The following is a 15507-nucleotide window of genomic DNA, read 5'->3' on the forward strand; positions in this document are numbered from 1 at the left end:
CTGATGAGTGTTAATTCTAAATCATTTTGTGTAAACTTTGGTCTCTAACTTAAGTTGCCTTTTGCAGTCTACTTACCATACTGAGAGCTATTATGACTGACATCTCTCACACTTGTATCTATTTTTGTGTTAAAAATGTAAATGTACATATTGGTGGTGTGTGTGTGTGTGTGTGTGTGACAAGAATAAAAAAAATATACATAAGTGAAAAAGACTGCTTTCCTGACTGCTTTGTTCAGCTGTGTTGAACGTTTTAGATGAATACGCACAGAATAGCAAAGGTGAGGCATTTTTAGCTTTAACATAATTTTATTCTACTCACAAACAAACCCACGGCATTGGCCAGAATCACACTATTCTGTGCACACTGAGGGGGAGGGCATGTGGGTGCTTACACAGCAACCCCAAAAGTCAACACTGCTTCTCTGTACATTCAAACAAACCTAAACAATGTCTGTGTAAACTTAAGTTGTTGTCAGACAGGATCGTAGTTGTCTCGCACCTTGTCTTCTTGCAACAGTAAAATACGCCATCGGCACAAAAACAAATTACTCTTAACAAATTAAATCCACATGAAATTATATAAAACATTAACCTATTGAATGGACATGCTCAGTCTAATTATGAAGCAGGTGTAATGCACACTGGGTGTTACATGATCTAGAGTAAGTGGCAGGAGGTTTTCCTGACATACAAATAGTTTTTCCTTGTAGGGATACTTTGACATCGTAGGAAATATGCTTATTCACTTTCTAGTGTAGACTTAATGTTAGATTAGAAGATGTATACCACTCTCATTTTTGTCCATTCATTAAAACAAAGTTTAAAATGATCTTTTTTATGCATGGGACTGCTGGTTTCCTGGCAACTGTACAGAACCTCCGTCCTTCACAAATCTAACAAAGGTGCTTCACAAGAGGAAATGACTTTCGATACATTGATACAGTAGCTTCAGATAATTATACTATGTGAGTTGGGGCAATTTGTGGAGAACAGGATAAAACATGTGAAACAGAAACCTTAGTTCATGTCACTGTGAAGGCAGGGACTGTCACCCAAAAATGGGTTTCCCCAAAGCATCTTTATGCTATAATTATCTCTGCTTCACTGTGTATAAGTGGAACAAAGATAATGTTTCTGCTTAAATGCTTTGGGAAACTCAGCCTTCCCTTCAGAGCTGTTGAAATAAACACAAAAAATCAAATACGTTTTCCACAGCAGCCAAATTAGCTCTGCGTTATGAATCTAGAGCCAAAGCTTGTTTAATTTTGAGAGTAACTTTGCCTTTTCCACCAGCCTAGTTTTAACATGTGGAGTGTCTCGCCATTACAGTGGGGGAAATGTTTGCAGCCGGCACATTTTTGGCTGAAAAGAATAGGCTGCCACAGGCAGAACCTGATCTAAATCTTTCTACCAATGGTTCTGTGTTGCCTTCAATGCCACCAGGTGACTCTGCAACCGGTGGCCATGTGTCTTCAGTGTATCCTCTTAGTGTAGGCATTACAAAAGCTAAGGCATGTTTTGTGGTGATGGCTACAATGCAGGCTTGGAGTAGAGGCTTCTGGGAGAGTGGAGCACCTGTCCTCCTCGCAGAGCAAGGACCAGATGGAGAACGGAGCCTCCCTGGATTTTATAGTCAGCTGCTGTTTTCTCATCATTCCTGAGAAAAGAAAGGAAAAGGAAGAAGAGTCAGACAGCAGAAATGCCTTTTTTATTTTTTTTTGGGAAAAACTTAAGATTGTTTTATTTCTACAGAATATGCAAATTTAATTAATTAAAAAGTATCTTGATCTTACATCTGTTTTCCACTGTAGATCAACCTCTGCTGTTGGGGAGGAATCCCCTCCTTCTCCTCCACCCTTTCTTTAATCCGCTCCACCTGGGCAGAGATTAATGCAAATCATACTGGCCAATGTTCAAACACACACTGAATAACTGGACATTGTATGTTAATATCAGCACAAGTGAGAAAATAAAAGATCATCATGTACCTTATCTGTGGGCTCTATGTCAATCTCTATCTCCTTGCCAGTGAGCGTCTGTGATAAAGATACTATGGTTATAATGAGGAAATGTATGGCAATGAAATACAACTCAGTGACTCAGTAATAACAACCGGCTAACTGTTACACTGGGCTAATCGTTCTGCTTGCTATGCCTTACCTTCACTTTAATCAGCATCTTTCTTGACTTGTTCTTTAAAAATCACCGGAGCTGGATCAGTTGTATGATCATATGTTGACTGAATCTATGATTTGATCAACTGCAGGTTGAAAGATAATGTTAATACGGTATTTTGTGAAGAAACTCGATATTCCCTTCCAAAAATTCAATGGGTGTTTCCTGTGTTTCTCGGTGAATCCCACCGCCTCCTTATTCGGAAGTCAATGGTTCCGCTTCAGTTAATTCCGGACTTAGCATTTGCCTCATTTACCATCAGATAAGCAGGAAATTTCGCTCTACAAATTACCTTCCATTGGCGTGAGCATTACGCCAATAAAAGCAAACTGAAATGTGTTTCATAAATACATAAAATAGTCCTTACGGCAGCAGCACAACGTGGCGTAAAGCGAGTCTCACATTTGTAGTTTTTACCCGCGCCTCGCTAACACGCTGCAACCCCTAAAAAAACTACAACGCGGCTGTCAGTTGGTGTCCGCCCCCCTAAAGTTTCCCGCGCACACAGTGTAGGGAAAGGAGGCAGCGGAGCAGACAAAATCAATCACACTTTTCTAGAGGTAAATACTTTATTTTGCTAAATCTATAAGTTAGCTCGTTATTAGACTAACCGATACCTTATGTTCAGGTAAATGTTAGTTTGCAGATGGACTCAGTTTTGACTCTTTCAGCTGGTGTAACCTTGAATTTTGACATCGGGGCTGAAGGGGCGACGCTGCTCTGATCTATGGTTTAGTGTGGATAGCATTAGCAGTAGCATTTTCAGTGGCGTGAAAGCTTTTTGTAAGCAGGTAGCTAGCTAAAGATAGCCTTATTACATTTCCTTTACGTAGTAATTACAGCCCTGCCTATCGTAGACTCGTCTTTTGAATGCGAGAATGATATTTGCTTTTTGACCATGTCTGCTTGTACTGTCATGTAATGACCATAATGTATGTGTATGGTTGGGTATTGGGGAGGTGAAATGGTGTAAAAATGAGAAAAGATACGACATAAAGCAACCATCCTGACCTCTGACCCCCCTCTTATTCTCCAATTCCTATTCTAGGACAGACTGCTTCATTTTCACATTTTTTTTTGTTACACTACTTCCTGTTCCCTAAATGCCTCGCATTGAGAATGACATCAAGCTGGACTTCAAGGATGTCCTCCTTCGTCCAAAGAGAAGCACGCTCAAGTCCCGGAGCGAGGTTGGTACACAGCTGTGGATTTTTCCACTAACTGACCTAAATACAGTCATTTCCATTTCCCGGACCTTTAATTATTCCTGAGTAATCACACATCCTCATCGGCGTTTGAAAAAAAGTGTTAGCCCTTAGTCACACTTTACCAGCTGGTTAGAGAATTAGCCACTGCATCTGCAATCTGCAAAAATTAATGATTTCCTAGTCAGTTGGACACATCTCTGTGACTCAAGCACACTAAGGTCTTGTCATTCTTGTCTATTTCAGGTGGACCTGATGAGGAGCTTCACCTTCAGGAACTCCAAGGGCAGCTACAGAGGGATCCCCATCATCGCTGCTAACATGGACACTGTGGGGACCTTTGAGATGGCCCTGGCCTTGCACCAGGTGGGCAATGGATAGCATGAGATGTTTATAAGTCACTTATTATTTAACAAAGAAGTTGCTGAAGTGTCACTTATTTGTTTCATGGGAATGAAAAGTGACAAAAGTAGTCCAAACAACATTAGGTGTACCTAAATTTAATCTAAGCTGTGAACACTATAATGCTCAATAATCCTTATATTACATAGCAAGCTGATAAAAGAGGACAGGCCCCAGTTCCCTTACCTGCCCTTATCCAAAGACCAGATTAAAAGTAAGAGGCGATCTAGTCCTTCTGATCATGGTTCCCATATGCCAGGACTTAAGTATAAGTGTAGCATCTTTTTCTATGTCCCTGCAATAATAATGAATAACACAAACTCCTTTATGCTGCTTGTTTTAATTTAGAGTTCTCATGCCTTTTAACCACAGAAAAATAACCTGTTAGATTTAAAAAAAACATCACACAAAATGTTACTTGTTTTGTTGCATTCATTCATTCACTCACTCATTCACTCAATTAAAGTTAGGAAAGCTGTCCCTAGTGGTCATTAGGTGTAACTGCATTGTCCGCATATAACAGCCAGATTTATTCAGCTGCCTCCTCTCAGCAGCACTGAATTATGTGGCTGTGTGTTCTTCAACATATCTCTGTATAAATATCTTCATCAATGTGTTGTTCTTTGTTTCCTCCACTAGTTCACTCTCTTCACCACAATTCACAAACATTACTCTGTGGATGACTGGTTGGAGTTTGCAGCAAAGCATCCTGAATGCCTGGAGGTACTAAAAGTCTTAATTGCTGTGTAGCCCTTTATTTCAGGGAGTTTATTAATGGTGGTATTAGAAACACATCTCTCTCTCTCTCCTCTGTTTATCTCCCAGAGTGTAGCAGTCAGCACAGGCACCGGTGACGGTGACTTTGAGAGGATTTCAGCCATCTTGGCGGCGGTGCCACAGCTACAGTACATCTGTGTGGACGTGGCAAATGGCTACTCTGAACACTTTGTCCACTTTGTCAAAGACGTCAGGGGAAAGTTCCCCTCACACACTATTATGGTTAGTAAATGTCGTTTTAATGCTTTCAAACTACTGCGTGTGAGAACTGATATTCATTAGTTATCATTTATTGGATTAATAATGAATAAACCATTTATTATTATTATTTTTATTCTGCTCAGGCAGGAAACGTGGTGACTGGAGAGATGGTGGAGGAGCTGATCCTGGCTGGTGCTGACATCATCAAAGTAGGCATCGGACCAGGTGATCACAGTGTAACACTTTTATACGTCAAGAGAGAACATTATCACCTCATTTGGCATCATCATCATTTGGCACAAAGATCAAACAGGACTGTTTCCTGTTTGCAAATCAATGCCATGCCCCTATGTCTTGCTCTGCAGGTTCTGTGTGCACCACCCGCAAGAAGACAGGGGTGGGCTACCCCCAGCTTAGTGCTGTGATTGAGTGTGCAGATGCAGCCCATGGACTGGGCGGCCACATCATCTCTGTAAGTGACTCCCTTCTATAATAATTCAGTGATGTAATCATAATCTCTACACAGTTCACATGGTGTAAAATTAAAGTTTTTTGATTGTGTTTTATAATCAGACTGTTTCCAGTCTTTATGTTATGCTAAGTTAAGCTAAGCTATGTGGCTGTTGGCTCCAGTTTCATACCAACTGAGTGGTAGAGAGTGGTATCAATTTTGTCATGTAACTCAACTAAGAAAGCACATAAGCCTCAACATTTTCCCCAAAATGTTGAGCTATTCCTTTAAACTGAGATTACAGAAACTATAGATCATCCTTCTATTTTTCATTTGTTGGGTTTTCTGTTTAAATGGTTTATGACCTTTACTGTGTCACTTTCTGTAATTCTATTCGCTCATAGACACGTGTTTCACCCTGAGAATGTACAGCCTTATCTATTGGTCCAGGCTGTAAACAGGCACAGTCACATTCGTTACACTGTGGGGTTTTTCGTCTTCTCTTTCACACAGGATGGGGGATGTACTTGCCCGGGAGATGTTTCAAAAGCTTTTGGTTAGTTTTTGTTTTTTCAAACTGATCTCGTTTTTCCAGCCATAGCAAGAATTGTTTCTGCTAAAACAGGCTTCTCACTGTTTGTTTGGCTCTTTAAATGTGACCCTCAGGTGCTGGAGCGGACTTCGTGATGCTGGGTGGTATGCTGGCAGGCCACTCGGAGAGTGGGGGAGAGATCATTGAGAAAAACGGCAAGAAATACAAGCTGTTCTATGGAATGAGCTCCGACACAGCGATGAAGAAACACGCAGGCGGCGTGGCTGAGTACAGGTCAGAGTCACGGCTGTGGCCTCGGGATGTTGATGATTGCTGTGAACACTCTGCCCTCTGAGGATGATGCTAATATTTTGTGTTCTTTTTTCTCTCCAGAGCGTCGGAGGGGAAGACGGTGGAAGTTCCTTACAAAGGTCCAGTAAACGTGACAATACGAGACATCTTGGGCGGGGTCCGCTCAACCTGCACTTATGTTGGGGCAGGCAAGCTAAAGGAGCTGAGCCGCAGGACCACCTTCATCAGGGTCACCCAGCAGCTCAACACTGTCTTCGGCAATGACAGCTGAATTCCCAGCTCGACCCTGCTTCAGATTGAAGGATAAGTCTGCAACACTGCCTGTCTGACCTTAATATCCTCATTGTTTTTGACCTAAGTAATGGTTCTTCAAGGTGGAATTTCAATGCAGTTTTATTATATTAAGCACACAGGATCTGAGTTGGTTTCGAGAGACAGTGTTACAGAGTGTTTCAGAGATCACTGTCTCTCCACAGTTAAGACGTATGTTAGAGCAGTTACTCTTTTAAGTCTGTCCATGTCTACTGTCTTATCATTCCAGTGCAGGGTTCTTTTTACATGTATGCAAATCTGTCTGTAAACTGTATCTACAACAGTTCAGTCTCTCTGCTCTGTGTCGAGCCTTTGTTACCCACATTTAAATTATAGCAAATGTCTTAAATTACATAGAAAGCCTAAATATGTATGCAAGAGCTGTGGCTAATTAGGAACTTTAACAGATTCTTTTTTTATTCAGTCATTCCATCACTCGTGATTTTGCACTTTAATTATTTGAGATTTCAGAGTCTAATATTTAGTTTCCGTTATTGTCTCATGAAAATGTTTTGAGACTATAGTTTCATATGTTGACTGACATAATTTAGTTTTTTTTAAATAGTATGTGAATCAGATTTAGGACAATTTATATATGAACCAATGTACGCTGAGTGCAAGTACATGCTAGAGCACAGACAGCATGTAGTACTGAATTCATAGCAGAGCTGTTATTCATTATGATATGTCATTCCTTGGCCTTGGAAGTTTTACACCGTCAGTATTGGGTACGGTTTCACCTCACAGTATCTGTAGTTTCTCCATTTCAAGCCATTCTGTTGTTTCATTTTTTATTGTCTGTTTATAATTCACTTTTTCACTCAACCTTTTATCCAGTCAATAAAAATATTCCACATCTTAAGACTTTACTGGCTTTATAACTACTCTGATTTGAGAAGACCACTGCACTGTGAGATACTGTATATGTGATAGCAAGAACACATTCCACCAGTAGATGGAGACAAAACACCTTAAACTGGCTGGCAGATTAAAAAGAAGTACAACAGTTGCATCAAAATGACCTTGTAGAGAACAGAAGCAATTCCTACAACAAAATAATTGACATTGCTACAACTAGTAGATATTCAGCTGAATATATTACACTGATAATTGCACTAACCACTATATTTTCATTTGACAGCAACTTAACACTAATCTGTGAGTTTTATGCTCATTCCATGACTTCATTCCTGTAGATATTTGTACCCATGCACTTAGTTTTGTATAATGATAAGCAATGACCAGAGGAGTCCCACCAGCTACCGAAATTCACAAACCACCTCTGTAATGCACTGGGGAGTCTGGTTAAAACCATGGTGCCCAAAACCTCCTTGACTAATGATATTGACACGTTTATGCTTCATTCTGTTGCGCAATTGCTCCTGGTGCCAATCTGCACAAATTGGGGAATTTCCTGTTCCCAGTTGAACAAAAGGGACCAGGTTCCAGTTGTTTGGGCTCATCTTAATGGTGAGCATTTCTTCCCTCTGGTGCTGCTCACTTCTTCTGAAGAAGGACAGCGAAGAAACATGAGTGTTCCACAACACTTCCACCATTTCAGGTTGAGGTACAGCCTCATCCCCACTTTCCCCCTGACATGTGATTAATGCAGAGGAAACCCTGCATCGTTTCTCTGCGTTGGGCCTGTGACCTTTCTGCAGCACATAACCCTGTGAACTAGGTGCCTCAGGACAATCATCATATTCTGTCATGAGAGCGTTAAGCTGGTTATCTTTGTAGCAAAGACCATAGACAGGTCCATCTTTCAAGTTCCTTACAGACTGTTTATCACATAAGCCAATGGTCCAATCAACCTCTTTGGAAAAATTCACCAGCCACCTCTGCAAGTTAGGAACTGGTTGGGTACTGCGGATCAGAAGAGTGGCAGAGCACTGCCCCATCCAACTACTGTAAAAAACCTTCCTGTAGTCTTTGGACAGTGACATGCCAGAGTCAAAAATCTGTGGCTCAAAGATCAGGTTTGAATGAGTAGTAAACAGCTCCTGGTGGTTTTCAGGGTCAACCATTGTCAGCAAGGATCCCCAGAACTGGCCTGCTTGCTTCACTATTTTTTTACCATTTTGTCTTATCTCCTGAACCAGTTTGTCACGATCGCTGCCAGGCTCCAACCCTTTTCTCAGATCCACATCTTTGGCCTTCTCCACATCCTGATGTACCTGTGAATACATCTGCAGGAATCTGAAGGTGTCCTTCTCACTCTGTGCTGCTTGCATGCTGCTTTTGCTGGTTTTGATGGACACCATACGAGCAGAGACTGAACTCTGGATGCTGGTCAGCGATATATCACGAAGGTTAGTCACAGCCTCAATGAGACGCACACTAGAGCGACCCACTTTCTCTCTTTCACTCTTCTCCCACTTTTCCAGACTCACGTTCTCGTCGTCAGTTTTCACCAGTAACGCCTCCTGCTCAGCTTTGAGCTTTTCCATGAGCTCTTGGTGGGCTGTGGAGAAGGTCTTCATGTTATGTAGGCGGTGCTGGTCTTCAATGGCGCAGGAAACACACACACAGGTCATGTCATCCAAGCAGTAGTACTCCAGGAGTTTGCCATGTTGGGGGCATTTAGTGGTGCCACACAGAGACATAGGTTCAGTAAGAGGATGAGTTTGTAGTAACACAGGTGTGGTCAGGTGAGCCTGGAGGTGCTGAACACACATGGAGATCTCACATTTCATGCAGGTCTTTCGTGCTGGTTTCCTGTCGTCCCCTATACACATGTCGCAGATGATAACTTGTTTCTGTTCCTCCATTAGATTCTCAGACATGTTTTCAAAAACAGAATGTCCTGATTTGATTTGTCTTGAACGTTATTTAGTGTTGAACGAAGTCCTTGCACTCGTTTTGCTCTTCGGTTGACTACAGAAAATGAAACCCAATTTTGGTCTCCCAGTCTCTAGTCTGAATACTCAGCCACAGCCGCCCTGCACAACAGTTTCAGTTTCGTGGAAGGCAGTCGGATGTTGCTTTCACCACTGGTAAACCACACACTCAGGGGGTGGAGTCATATAAAATGGCCTGCAGGCAATTGATTAGGTGCTGTTTTATTTCACACTTAAGATATTTTTAACATCCATGGGAGTGGAAAACACATCTTGTATCTCCTGTTATACATTTTGTGCACTTAAAGGTAGGAGCTCCAAGCTATCATTAGCTGAAGTTAGACATGATTTCAGTGTCTTGTTCATAGTGGCATGGAAAGGATAAATAATTACAGATTAAGAGATATTAGTGAGGTTGACTGTGTTAAAACAGCCAGCTAACCTGTCCTGTACATTGTTAGCTAACAGCGCTAACGCTATTTAATCAGCTGTGATAACGAGTCATAAAGTTACTGTATGTTAAGTCACAGCAAGGCCTGACATAAAGTTGAAGCTTAGCGCCAATTCAGCTAAAGTTAGCTGGTAAGTCGATATGAATTTCTACCTGAAATGGTGCTAATTTAACACTGGTGTTGAGTTTATTGCTGGTAGCAGATGAATTCGTTAACACGAAGCCGTTAGGTTGCTAGCTTAGTGACCCTCTCTCTGTGATTAAACATTTGTTCAAGTAGCACTGATATATTTTCAGATAACTGCTTGTACATATATTTAATGTCACTTTATGCTTATATGCTGTTCTAGGGGCTGTAAGTGAGTTTTCTCTGCTTCCCAACGTCGTTTCGGTCCGAGAGCGCGTGGGGGTGACAGTCGTTTCCCAGGGCCTGCAGCCATCTTTACTGTTAGCATTAGAAGACGTTACCACACTTTGTTCTTCAGACGTATCAGAAAAATGACAAGAAGGCTAGCTGGTCATTGTGCTAACTCCAGTTGAAGATAAGAAGTGATAGAAATACAAGCGAAACACTGGCGTCGCTTTCCACCCCCCAGAGTCAACTTCTGGCAGTAAAGGAATGAAGTTTGATGCTGAACTTGCAACGTTTCTTCGAGACAGGTGAGTGAAACACCTGTTAATGCTAATGTTGGCTGTGTAGTGATAGCAAACCTTATCATCTTGAATACACGACATTTATGTTTACCAGGGATTTTTTTTGCATTGCTTATTTGTGTTCTTCTTCTACCACTGCAGTTTGGTGATTTGAGAGTGGTGTTGCATGGAGGCAGCTAACAATAAATACAACTTTTATTAAATTTTACCTGGTGAAATCAAAACCTGCTGGTTGGTTTAATGCACATACTCTTAAGATACTAAAGAAAAAGACTGAAGTGTTTTCAGATGATTACCTTTCCAGTTTTGTCTTTTGGGAATGCATACTTTCCCCAAAACCTATAGATGACATTTTTGTGATCAGTCCTTTCTGTCTGTCTGCTACTTCGCAGGAGTAATTACTGCAGATGACGAAGATGAGGCAGGTAGCTGATGGACAGCGCCCTGGGCTCAGACAAAAGACACCTGACGCTTGTGGAGAGACTCCAACAGAAACCAACATCGCCCCAGTGGCTTTTAACAGGAACCACAACAGTGTCGTGTGTCTCCCCTTGCTCTCTGAGAGTCAGAGGCTTATATGGGTGCAGTCAAACCAGATTGACCTACAGCTGGATGGTGCAGCAGAGCTGGACAAGGCCTTCGACAGGTTCCCGTACCTGACTCAGAAACAGACGGTTGCTCTGGCGCAGCGCTGCTCTCTTCACCCAGACCAGGTGAAGGTGTGGTTCATGGTACAGAGGCTCCGCTACGGCATCAGCTGGGACTATAAAGACATCCAAGAGATTCGGAGGAAGATCACGTCGAGTCAGGAAAAAGATCAGGGAGAGGAAGAGCTGCAAAACAGGATGGGAGAAGAGGTGCAAGAGAATAGAGGGAAGAAGGAAAAACAGAAGAGAGAGGTAAAAGAATCTGGTGAGAGGAAGGCTGGAAAGGTCAAAGAGGAACAGAGTGCAAATGAAGGTAGGATGATGGGAGAAAATGTGAGGGCTAGTGAGCTATTGGAGAGCAAAATGAAGCAGCAGCAAGAAGAGAACAAAGAGAAGGACAGAAAAGTAGAAACAGTGGAGGAAGTCAAAAGGAATACTCGGAAAAAGAGGAAAAAGATGGCAGTGGCAGACAAGATGGGAAAGAAGAGGATGAAGCAAGACCACGATGGTATCGTGGAGGGAGAGCGGCAAACATCCAACCTGTCAGAGACAAAAGTTTCCACCAAAGAGAAAAGGAAGGCGAAAGCAAAGGAGAGGTTAATGTCTGGCCAAGAGTGGCCTGCTAACAAGAGCTCTCCTCATGTGATGGAAACATGCTCATTTCCCACTGGGATCTTCTGCAGCAAGAGGCAGCATCAGCTGGCGATGATGAAGGCGGCTTTCTCCAGCTGCCAGTACCCGACCGCTGACGACTACGACCGCATGGCGCTGCTGATCGGCATCCCTCGCTACATGCTGGTTCAGTGGTTCGGTGATATGCGCTACTACGTCAAGAGAGGACGACCGCGCTGGATGAATCAGGTGCAGCACAGCCAGGCGCTGGCCAACATCAACTACCAGCAATACCTGAACAAGCTGGCGAAGGCACAGCCGAGAAAGGCAACCTGGAGGAGGAAGTGTAAGAGGAGTGAAAGCACCGGTAAGGATGAAAGTGTGAAGGTGCCTCTGGAGTAAAGATAACACCACAACCTCTGCACCTTATGTCCCACTAAAGGCAATGAAGATGAATCACCACTTGAAAATTTCTACTAATTTGTGCGTTACTGGTAATTTAGGATCAAGCTGTTTGTCGTGCATTTGCACCTAAAGACAACTTTTTATTTTAACTCAGATGCCAAGTTAGACACCTTCTTGTGAATTCGTCTGTTCTTTTATATGGAGTTTATTGTTTATTAGTTGTTGGTGTTGGTTTAAATGTTTGTTGAAATACATGTACAGTGTTTTCAAAAAGGTATTCATTTGCAATCTAGATTCAGTTTTACATTGCAGGTGTTTATTGTCATTCAAGTAAAGCACTTTTATTACTTGTTCAAACATGACTCATCTCGAGTAGTTACATCAAAACATTCATAAACTACAAAATGAATGATGACTTTTTTTCCTATATACATGAATATTTCATTTTTCAAAGGAAACAATTTTAGAGTGGTTTATTATCATCAATAATCTCTGAGCAGATAGAAACAGAGGTTCACCTGCCAAACCATAATCTACATTAAAGGAACAAAAATATAGTACAATTCCAGGATATTATGTTGAATATATTGCACAAATATAGCTACGATACCCTCTTCCAGCTACATTACTTAGCTTCTGTTGTTACTAAATACAGTTTCTAACACTTAATTGTTATGGATTTGTGTTTTTGTGTGCTATATTCTTAAAGGGTAGAATATAGTGCACAGTCATACAATCACACTGTACAAAACTAATACTGATAACATTTACACATATTACCTTGACAGATGTTCATGTCAAAAAAGTGGTTTCTTTTCCCAGTGGGTAAACATCAGATGATTAAACAGCACAGTGGCCAATGAGATGTTTAATGATAGGAATAAATTCAGGACATCTCAGACAAACTTACCACTCCCTATTAAATCAACAATGATATCCGACCTAGTTAAGTTACATATAAATAGGCCTCTCTTGGCTCCGTCAGTTCCAGCTGGCTGTGTACTCTGCCCTCTGTGGCTGCCAGAACTCGGCACCTTCAATAATGCGACGGATCATTGAAGCAGAAGTGATGAGGAGGTGTCCAGCGGCCTGAAGGAGAGTGGAGGCCACACGCAGGGCTTCTCTGAAAAACAGAGGCGAGATAAAGTGTCATTAATACCAGTTACTACTGACACTGTGCTGCATAAAGCCTGTCCACTTCTTTGATAATTTCTTTTCCACGACAAAGTGTTGTATTGGTACTTGGCCTCAATACTTCTACCACTGAAAGGGTATAGCAAACAGCCTGCAACAGCAATACACAGGCAGATGAAGCCGACTTTAATGTTTTTTCTATAATGACCTTCACCACCTTCCCTCTGCCTTACCTGAGGATTTTCTTGGGCCCCAGACACTGGAAGTCAGCGCTCACAGAGTACAGGCCTTGAAATGTGGCCTTCACACTCAGGGATCCAAACACGTCCTTTGGGCTCATCTTGTAAAGGTCAAAGGTGACACGAGCTATGTCTCTCCCGGTCCGAGGCTTGCTGTGGTCTTGAGATTTGGGCACGACCGCACCCTGGGAGGATCAGCAACAACAGTCACATATATTAATCATCTATGGTATCATTTAAAGCCATATGGGGATTTATAATGAATAACATTTTCCTCTTTGGTCAAACGTACTGGCTGTGGTCTCCATGTCTGTCCAGGCTCCAGGGCCATGAGCTTGGTGTTGTCAGGCAGCGTCATGAGGAACTCATCAGAGTCTACCTCTGTACCGTCGTCCTCACAAACCAGACACAGAGACATGGTAGACAGGGACAGCAGCAGTGCCTGGCATACCTACAGCACAGATTAGAGTCAGTGTTACACTCAGAGATCCTTTTGGATAAAAATAAAATGGGTTTTGATGTCCTAAATAGGAATAGATCCACTTGTCTTGAATGTAATCAGTCACAAAAATAGGAACTCTATCACAGTGACTCGAAATCTTTCACAGCTCCTTTGAGTGTTTCCAGCTTTTTACAGTACAGTAGCTATTCCTTTAACTGATGCTGAAACATGCTATATCTGTATTCCATCAGCTTTTACCATTTAAAAATAAACTGATACGCACAGGCTCTTAGTTAAACTGCCTCTTTATACCAGTTGAAGTGTTACCTTGACTCATGACTTCATGTGATCCTGTATCTGACACTATCAGGGCCTCGAGATAATGTTACATCCTGTCAGCCGGTTTACAACCATTATCTTTTAATCCACTTGCTGAAACGGTGTTAACTGACTTTTCCCCATTGTTACTCAGTTTTTATTCTGCATGCTTTAATAATTGTTAGTTTCTTCCTTTTATATACTATTTCTTCTCTTGTTTGAACCTTTTTTAATTTTAACTTTGCCACTTTTAGGATATTTTCCCTTTCTGCTCATTAATCACGACCTTTTCTTTGATTTCTTTCCATTATTTGTATTTACAGTCACTCTCACCCTTTCTTTCAGCTCCTCCAGGGTCCCAGCTGTGATGCCCTTCCTGGTCTCCCTGTTGTTACAGCACACTCTGAAAGGTCTCTGTGGTGGGGACCACACCCGCTTGGTTACTGACCTGAGGACAGACAAAACACAAAGGTAATTTGTTTATTTAATGTGTTTGGCTCCTGTTAAATACATATTCTTCCTCTGAGACACTTTGAGAGTGAGCGAACATGAACAACACCAGGACCCTGCAGATGAAGCAGCTAAATGAAATTCAGCCGTCATTAATTTTATTACTTGAACCTGTGTTTCTCCTACTGTGACATTTTTTTCAACCCTGTAGTGGAGCTTCTTGTCTTTTACACTTAAGAACTCTTCCTATGTGATTTCTATTTCCTGTACAAAGGTTTCTCTACATTCAGTCTGATTCTTTCATTACATTCCGTTGACATATTGACTATCACTTCTTCCTTTTTTTTCTTTTCTTCTGCTTGTTCGCTCATTTTGAGGCGAAAAATGCAAATATTTCAAATCTTGTTTTTCATACCTCACTGAAAACCATTGGTACCCCTCTTGGGATATCATTTGGATTTTTTAAAAATACAACACATCTTAAAATTAAATGTTATGTAATTGAGTTAATTACTTATATACTTGAATCTAATCTACCTTAATCCCTGAGTGTTTGGTTTGGAGATTAAGCTAAGGGATCGTGAAGCAAATCCACACAATATCAACTGGTCAAAATGAATTCTTTACTCACTTGATAAATGAAGATGTGGTATCCATTCTTGCCGGTGTCCCGTTGTCTGTCCACACAGGGTTATTGTTTTGTAGGGCGTTTGGTGTGACAAACTGTACTTCTTGGGTTTGACCCAGCAACTGGACTTTGCTCCGAACCTGGTGATTACACAGATACAGAACAACACAGGGCAAAGTTCATCTGGCCTATGTGTGTGTGTGTGACTGAAAGAGATATTTCTTCATCAGACAAGCAGATTTATTACCTCTATAGCCAAACTGATTACTAGATATTTGAGGCTGGTACTGATACTGATTAGAGTTTTTAAAAGTCTG

The 15507-nt window shown here is 41.6% G+C and overlaps 4 protein-coding genes across 6 annotated transcripts; 2 read left to right on the forward strand and 2 right to left on the reverse strand.

Annotated features, from left to right (window-relative positions):
* Positions 1-289: 289 nt before the first annotated feature.
* Positions 290-2489, reverse strand: nedd8 (NEDD8 ubiquitin like modifier). The gene is made up of 4 exons (XM_018705123.2): positions 2164-2489; positions 1992-2039; positions 1797-1879; positions 290-1660 (listed from the first exon to the last, which is right to left on the reverse strand). Exons 1-4 carry the CDS (start codon positions 2179-2181, stop codon positions 1534-1536), a joined length of 276 nt encoding a protein of 91 aa, XP_018560639.1. The 5' UTR covers positions 2182-2489; the 3' UTR covers positions 290-1533.
* A 143-nt stretch (positions 2490-2632) lies between these two features.
* gmpr2 (guanosine monophosphate reductase 2) lies at positions 2633-7232 on the forward strand. The gene is made up of 10 exons (XM_018705119.2): positions 2633-2738; positions 3227-3368; positions 3630-3749; positions 4425-4508; positions 4611-4784; positions 4907-4988; positions 5129-5235; positions 5728-5770; positions 5881-6040; positions 6140-7232. Exons 2-10 carry the CDS (start codon positions 3282-3284, stop codon positions 6327-6329), a joined length of 1047 nt encoding a protein of 348 aa, XP_018560635.1. The 5' UTR covers positions 2633-2738; positions 3227-3281; the 3' UTR covers positions 6330-7232.
* Positions 7233-9376: 2144 nt separating this feature from the next.
* Positions 9377-12648, forward strand: homezb (homeobox and leucine zipper encoding b). 3 transcript variants are annotated; one of them, XM_018705116.2, is made up of 3 exons: positions 9377-9518; positions 10012-10321; positions 10708-12648. In XM_018705116.2, the coding sequence occupies exon 3, from the start codon at positions 10723-10725 to the stop codon at positions 11974-11976; it is 1254 nt and encodes a 417-aa protein (XP_018560632.1). In that variant the 5' UTR covers positions 9377-9518; positions 10012-10321; positions 10708-10722; the 3' UTR covers positions 11977-12648. The 3 variants fall into 3 exon arrangements, with proteins under 3 accessions (XP_018560632.1, XP_018560634.1, XP_018560633.1); XM_018705117.2 differs by lacking the exon at positions 9377-9518 and adding an exon at positions 9536-9792; XM_018705118.2 differs by lacking the exon at positions 10012-10321 and having other exon boundaries at positions 9408-9518.
* cideb (cell death inducing DFFA like effector b) lies at positions 12274-15360 on the reverse strand. Its single transcript, XM_018705121.2, has 5 exons — positions 15194-15360; positions 14446-14560; positions 13645-13803; positions 13347-13537; positions 12274-13102 (listed from the first exon to the last, which is right to left on the reverse strand). The coding sequence occupies exons 1-5, from the start codon at positions 15217-15219 to the stop codon at positions 12961-12963; spliced, it is 633 nt and encodes a 210-aa protein (XP_018560637.1). The 5' UTR covers positions 15220-15360; the 3' UTR covers positions 12274-12960.
* Between the last annotated feature and the right edge of the window lie 147 nt (positions 15361-15507).

Source organism: Lates calcarifer, linkage group LG14, assembly GCF_001640805.2.
Source record: "Lates calcarifer isolate ASB-BC8 linkage group LG14, TLL_Latcal_v3, whole genome shotgun sequence".
NCBI classification, from domain to species: Eukaryota; Metazoa; Chordata; class Actinopteri; family Centropomidae; genus Lates; species Lates calcarifer.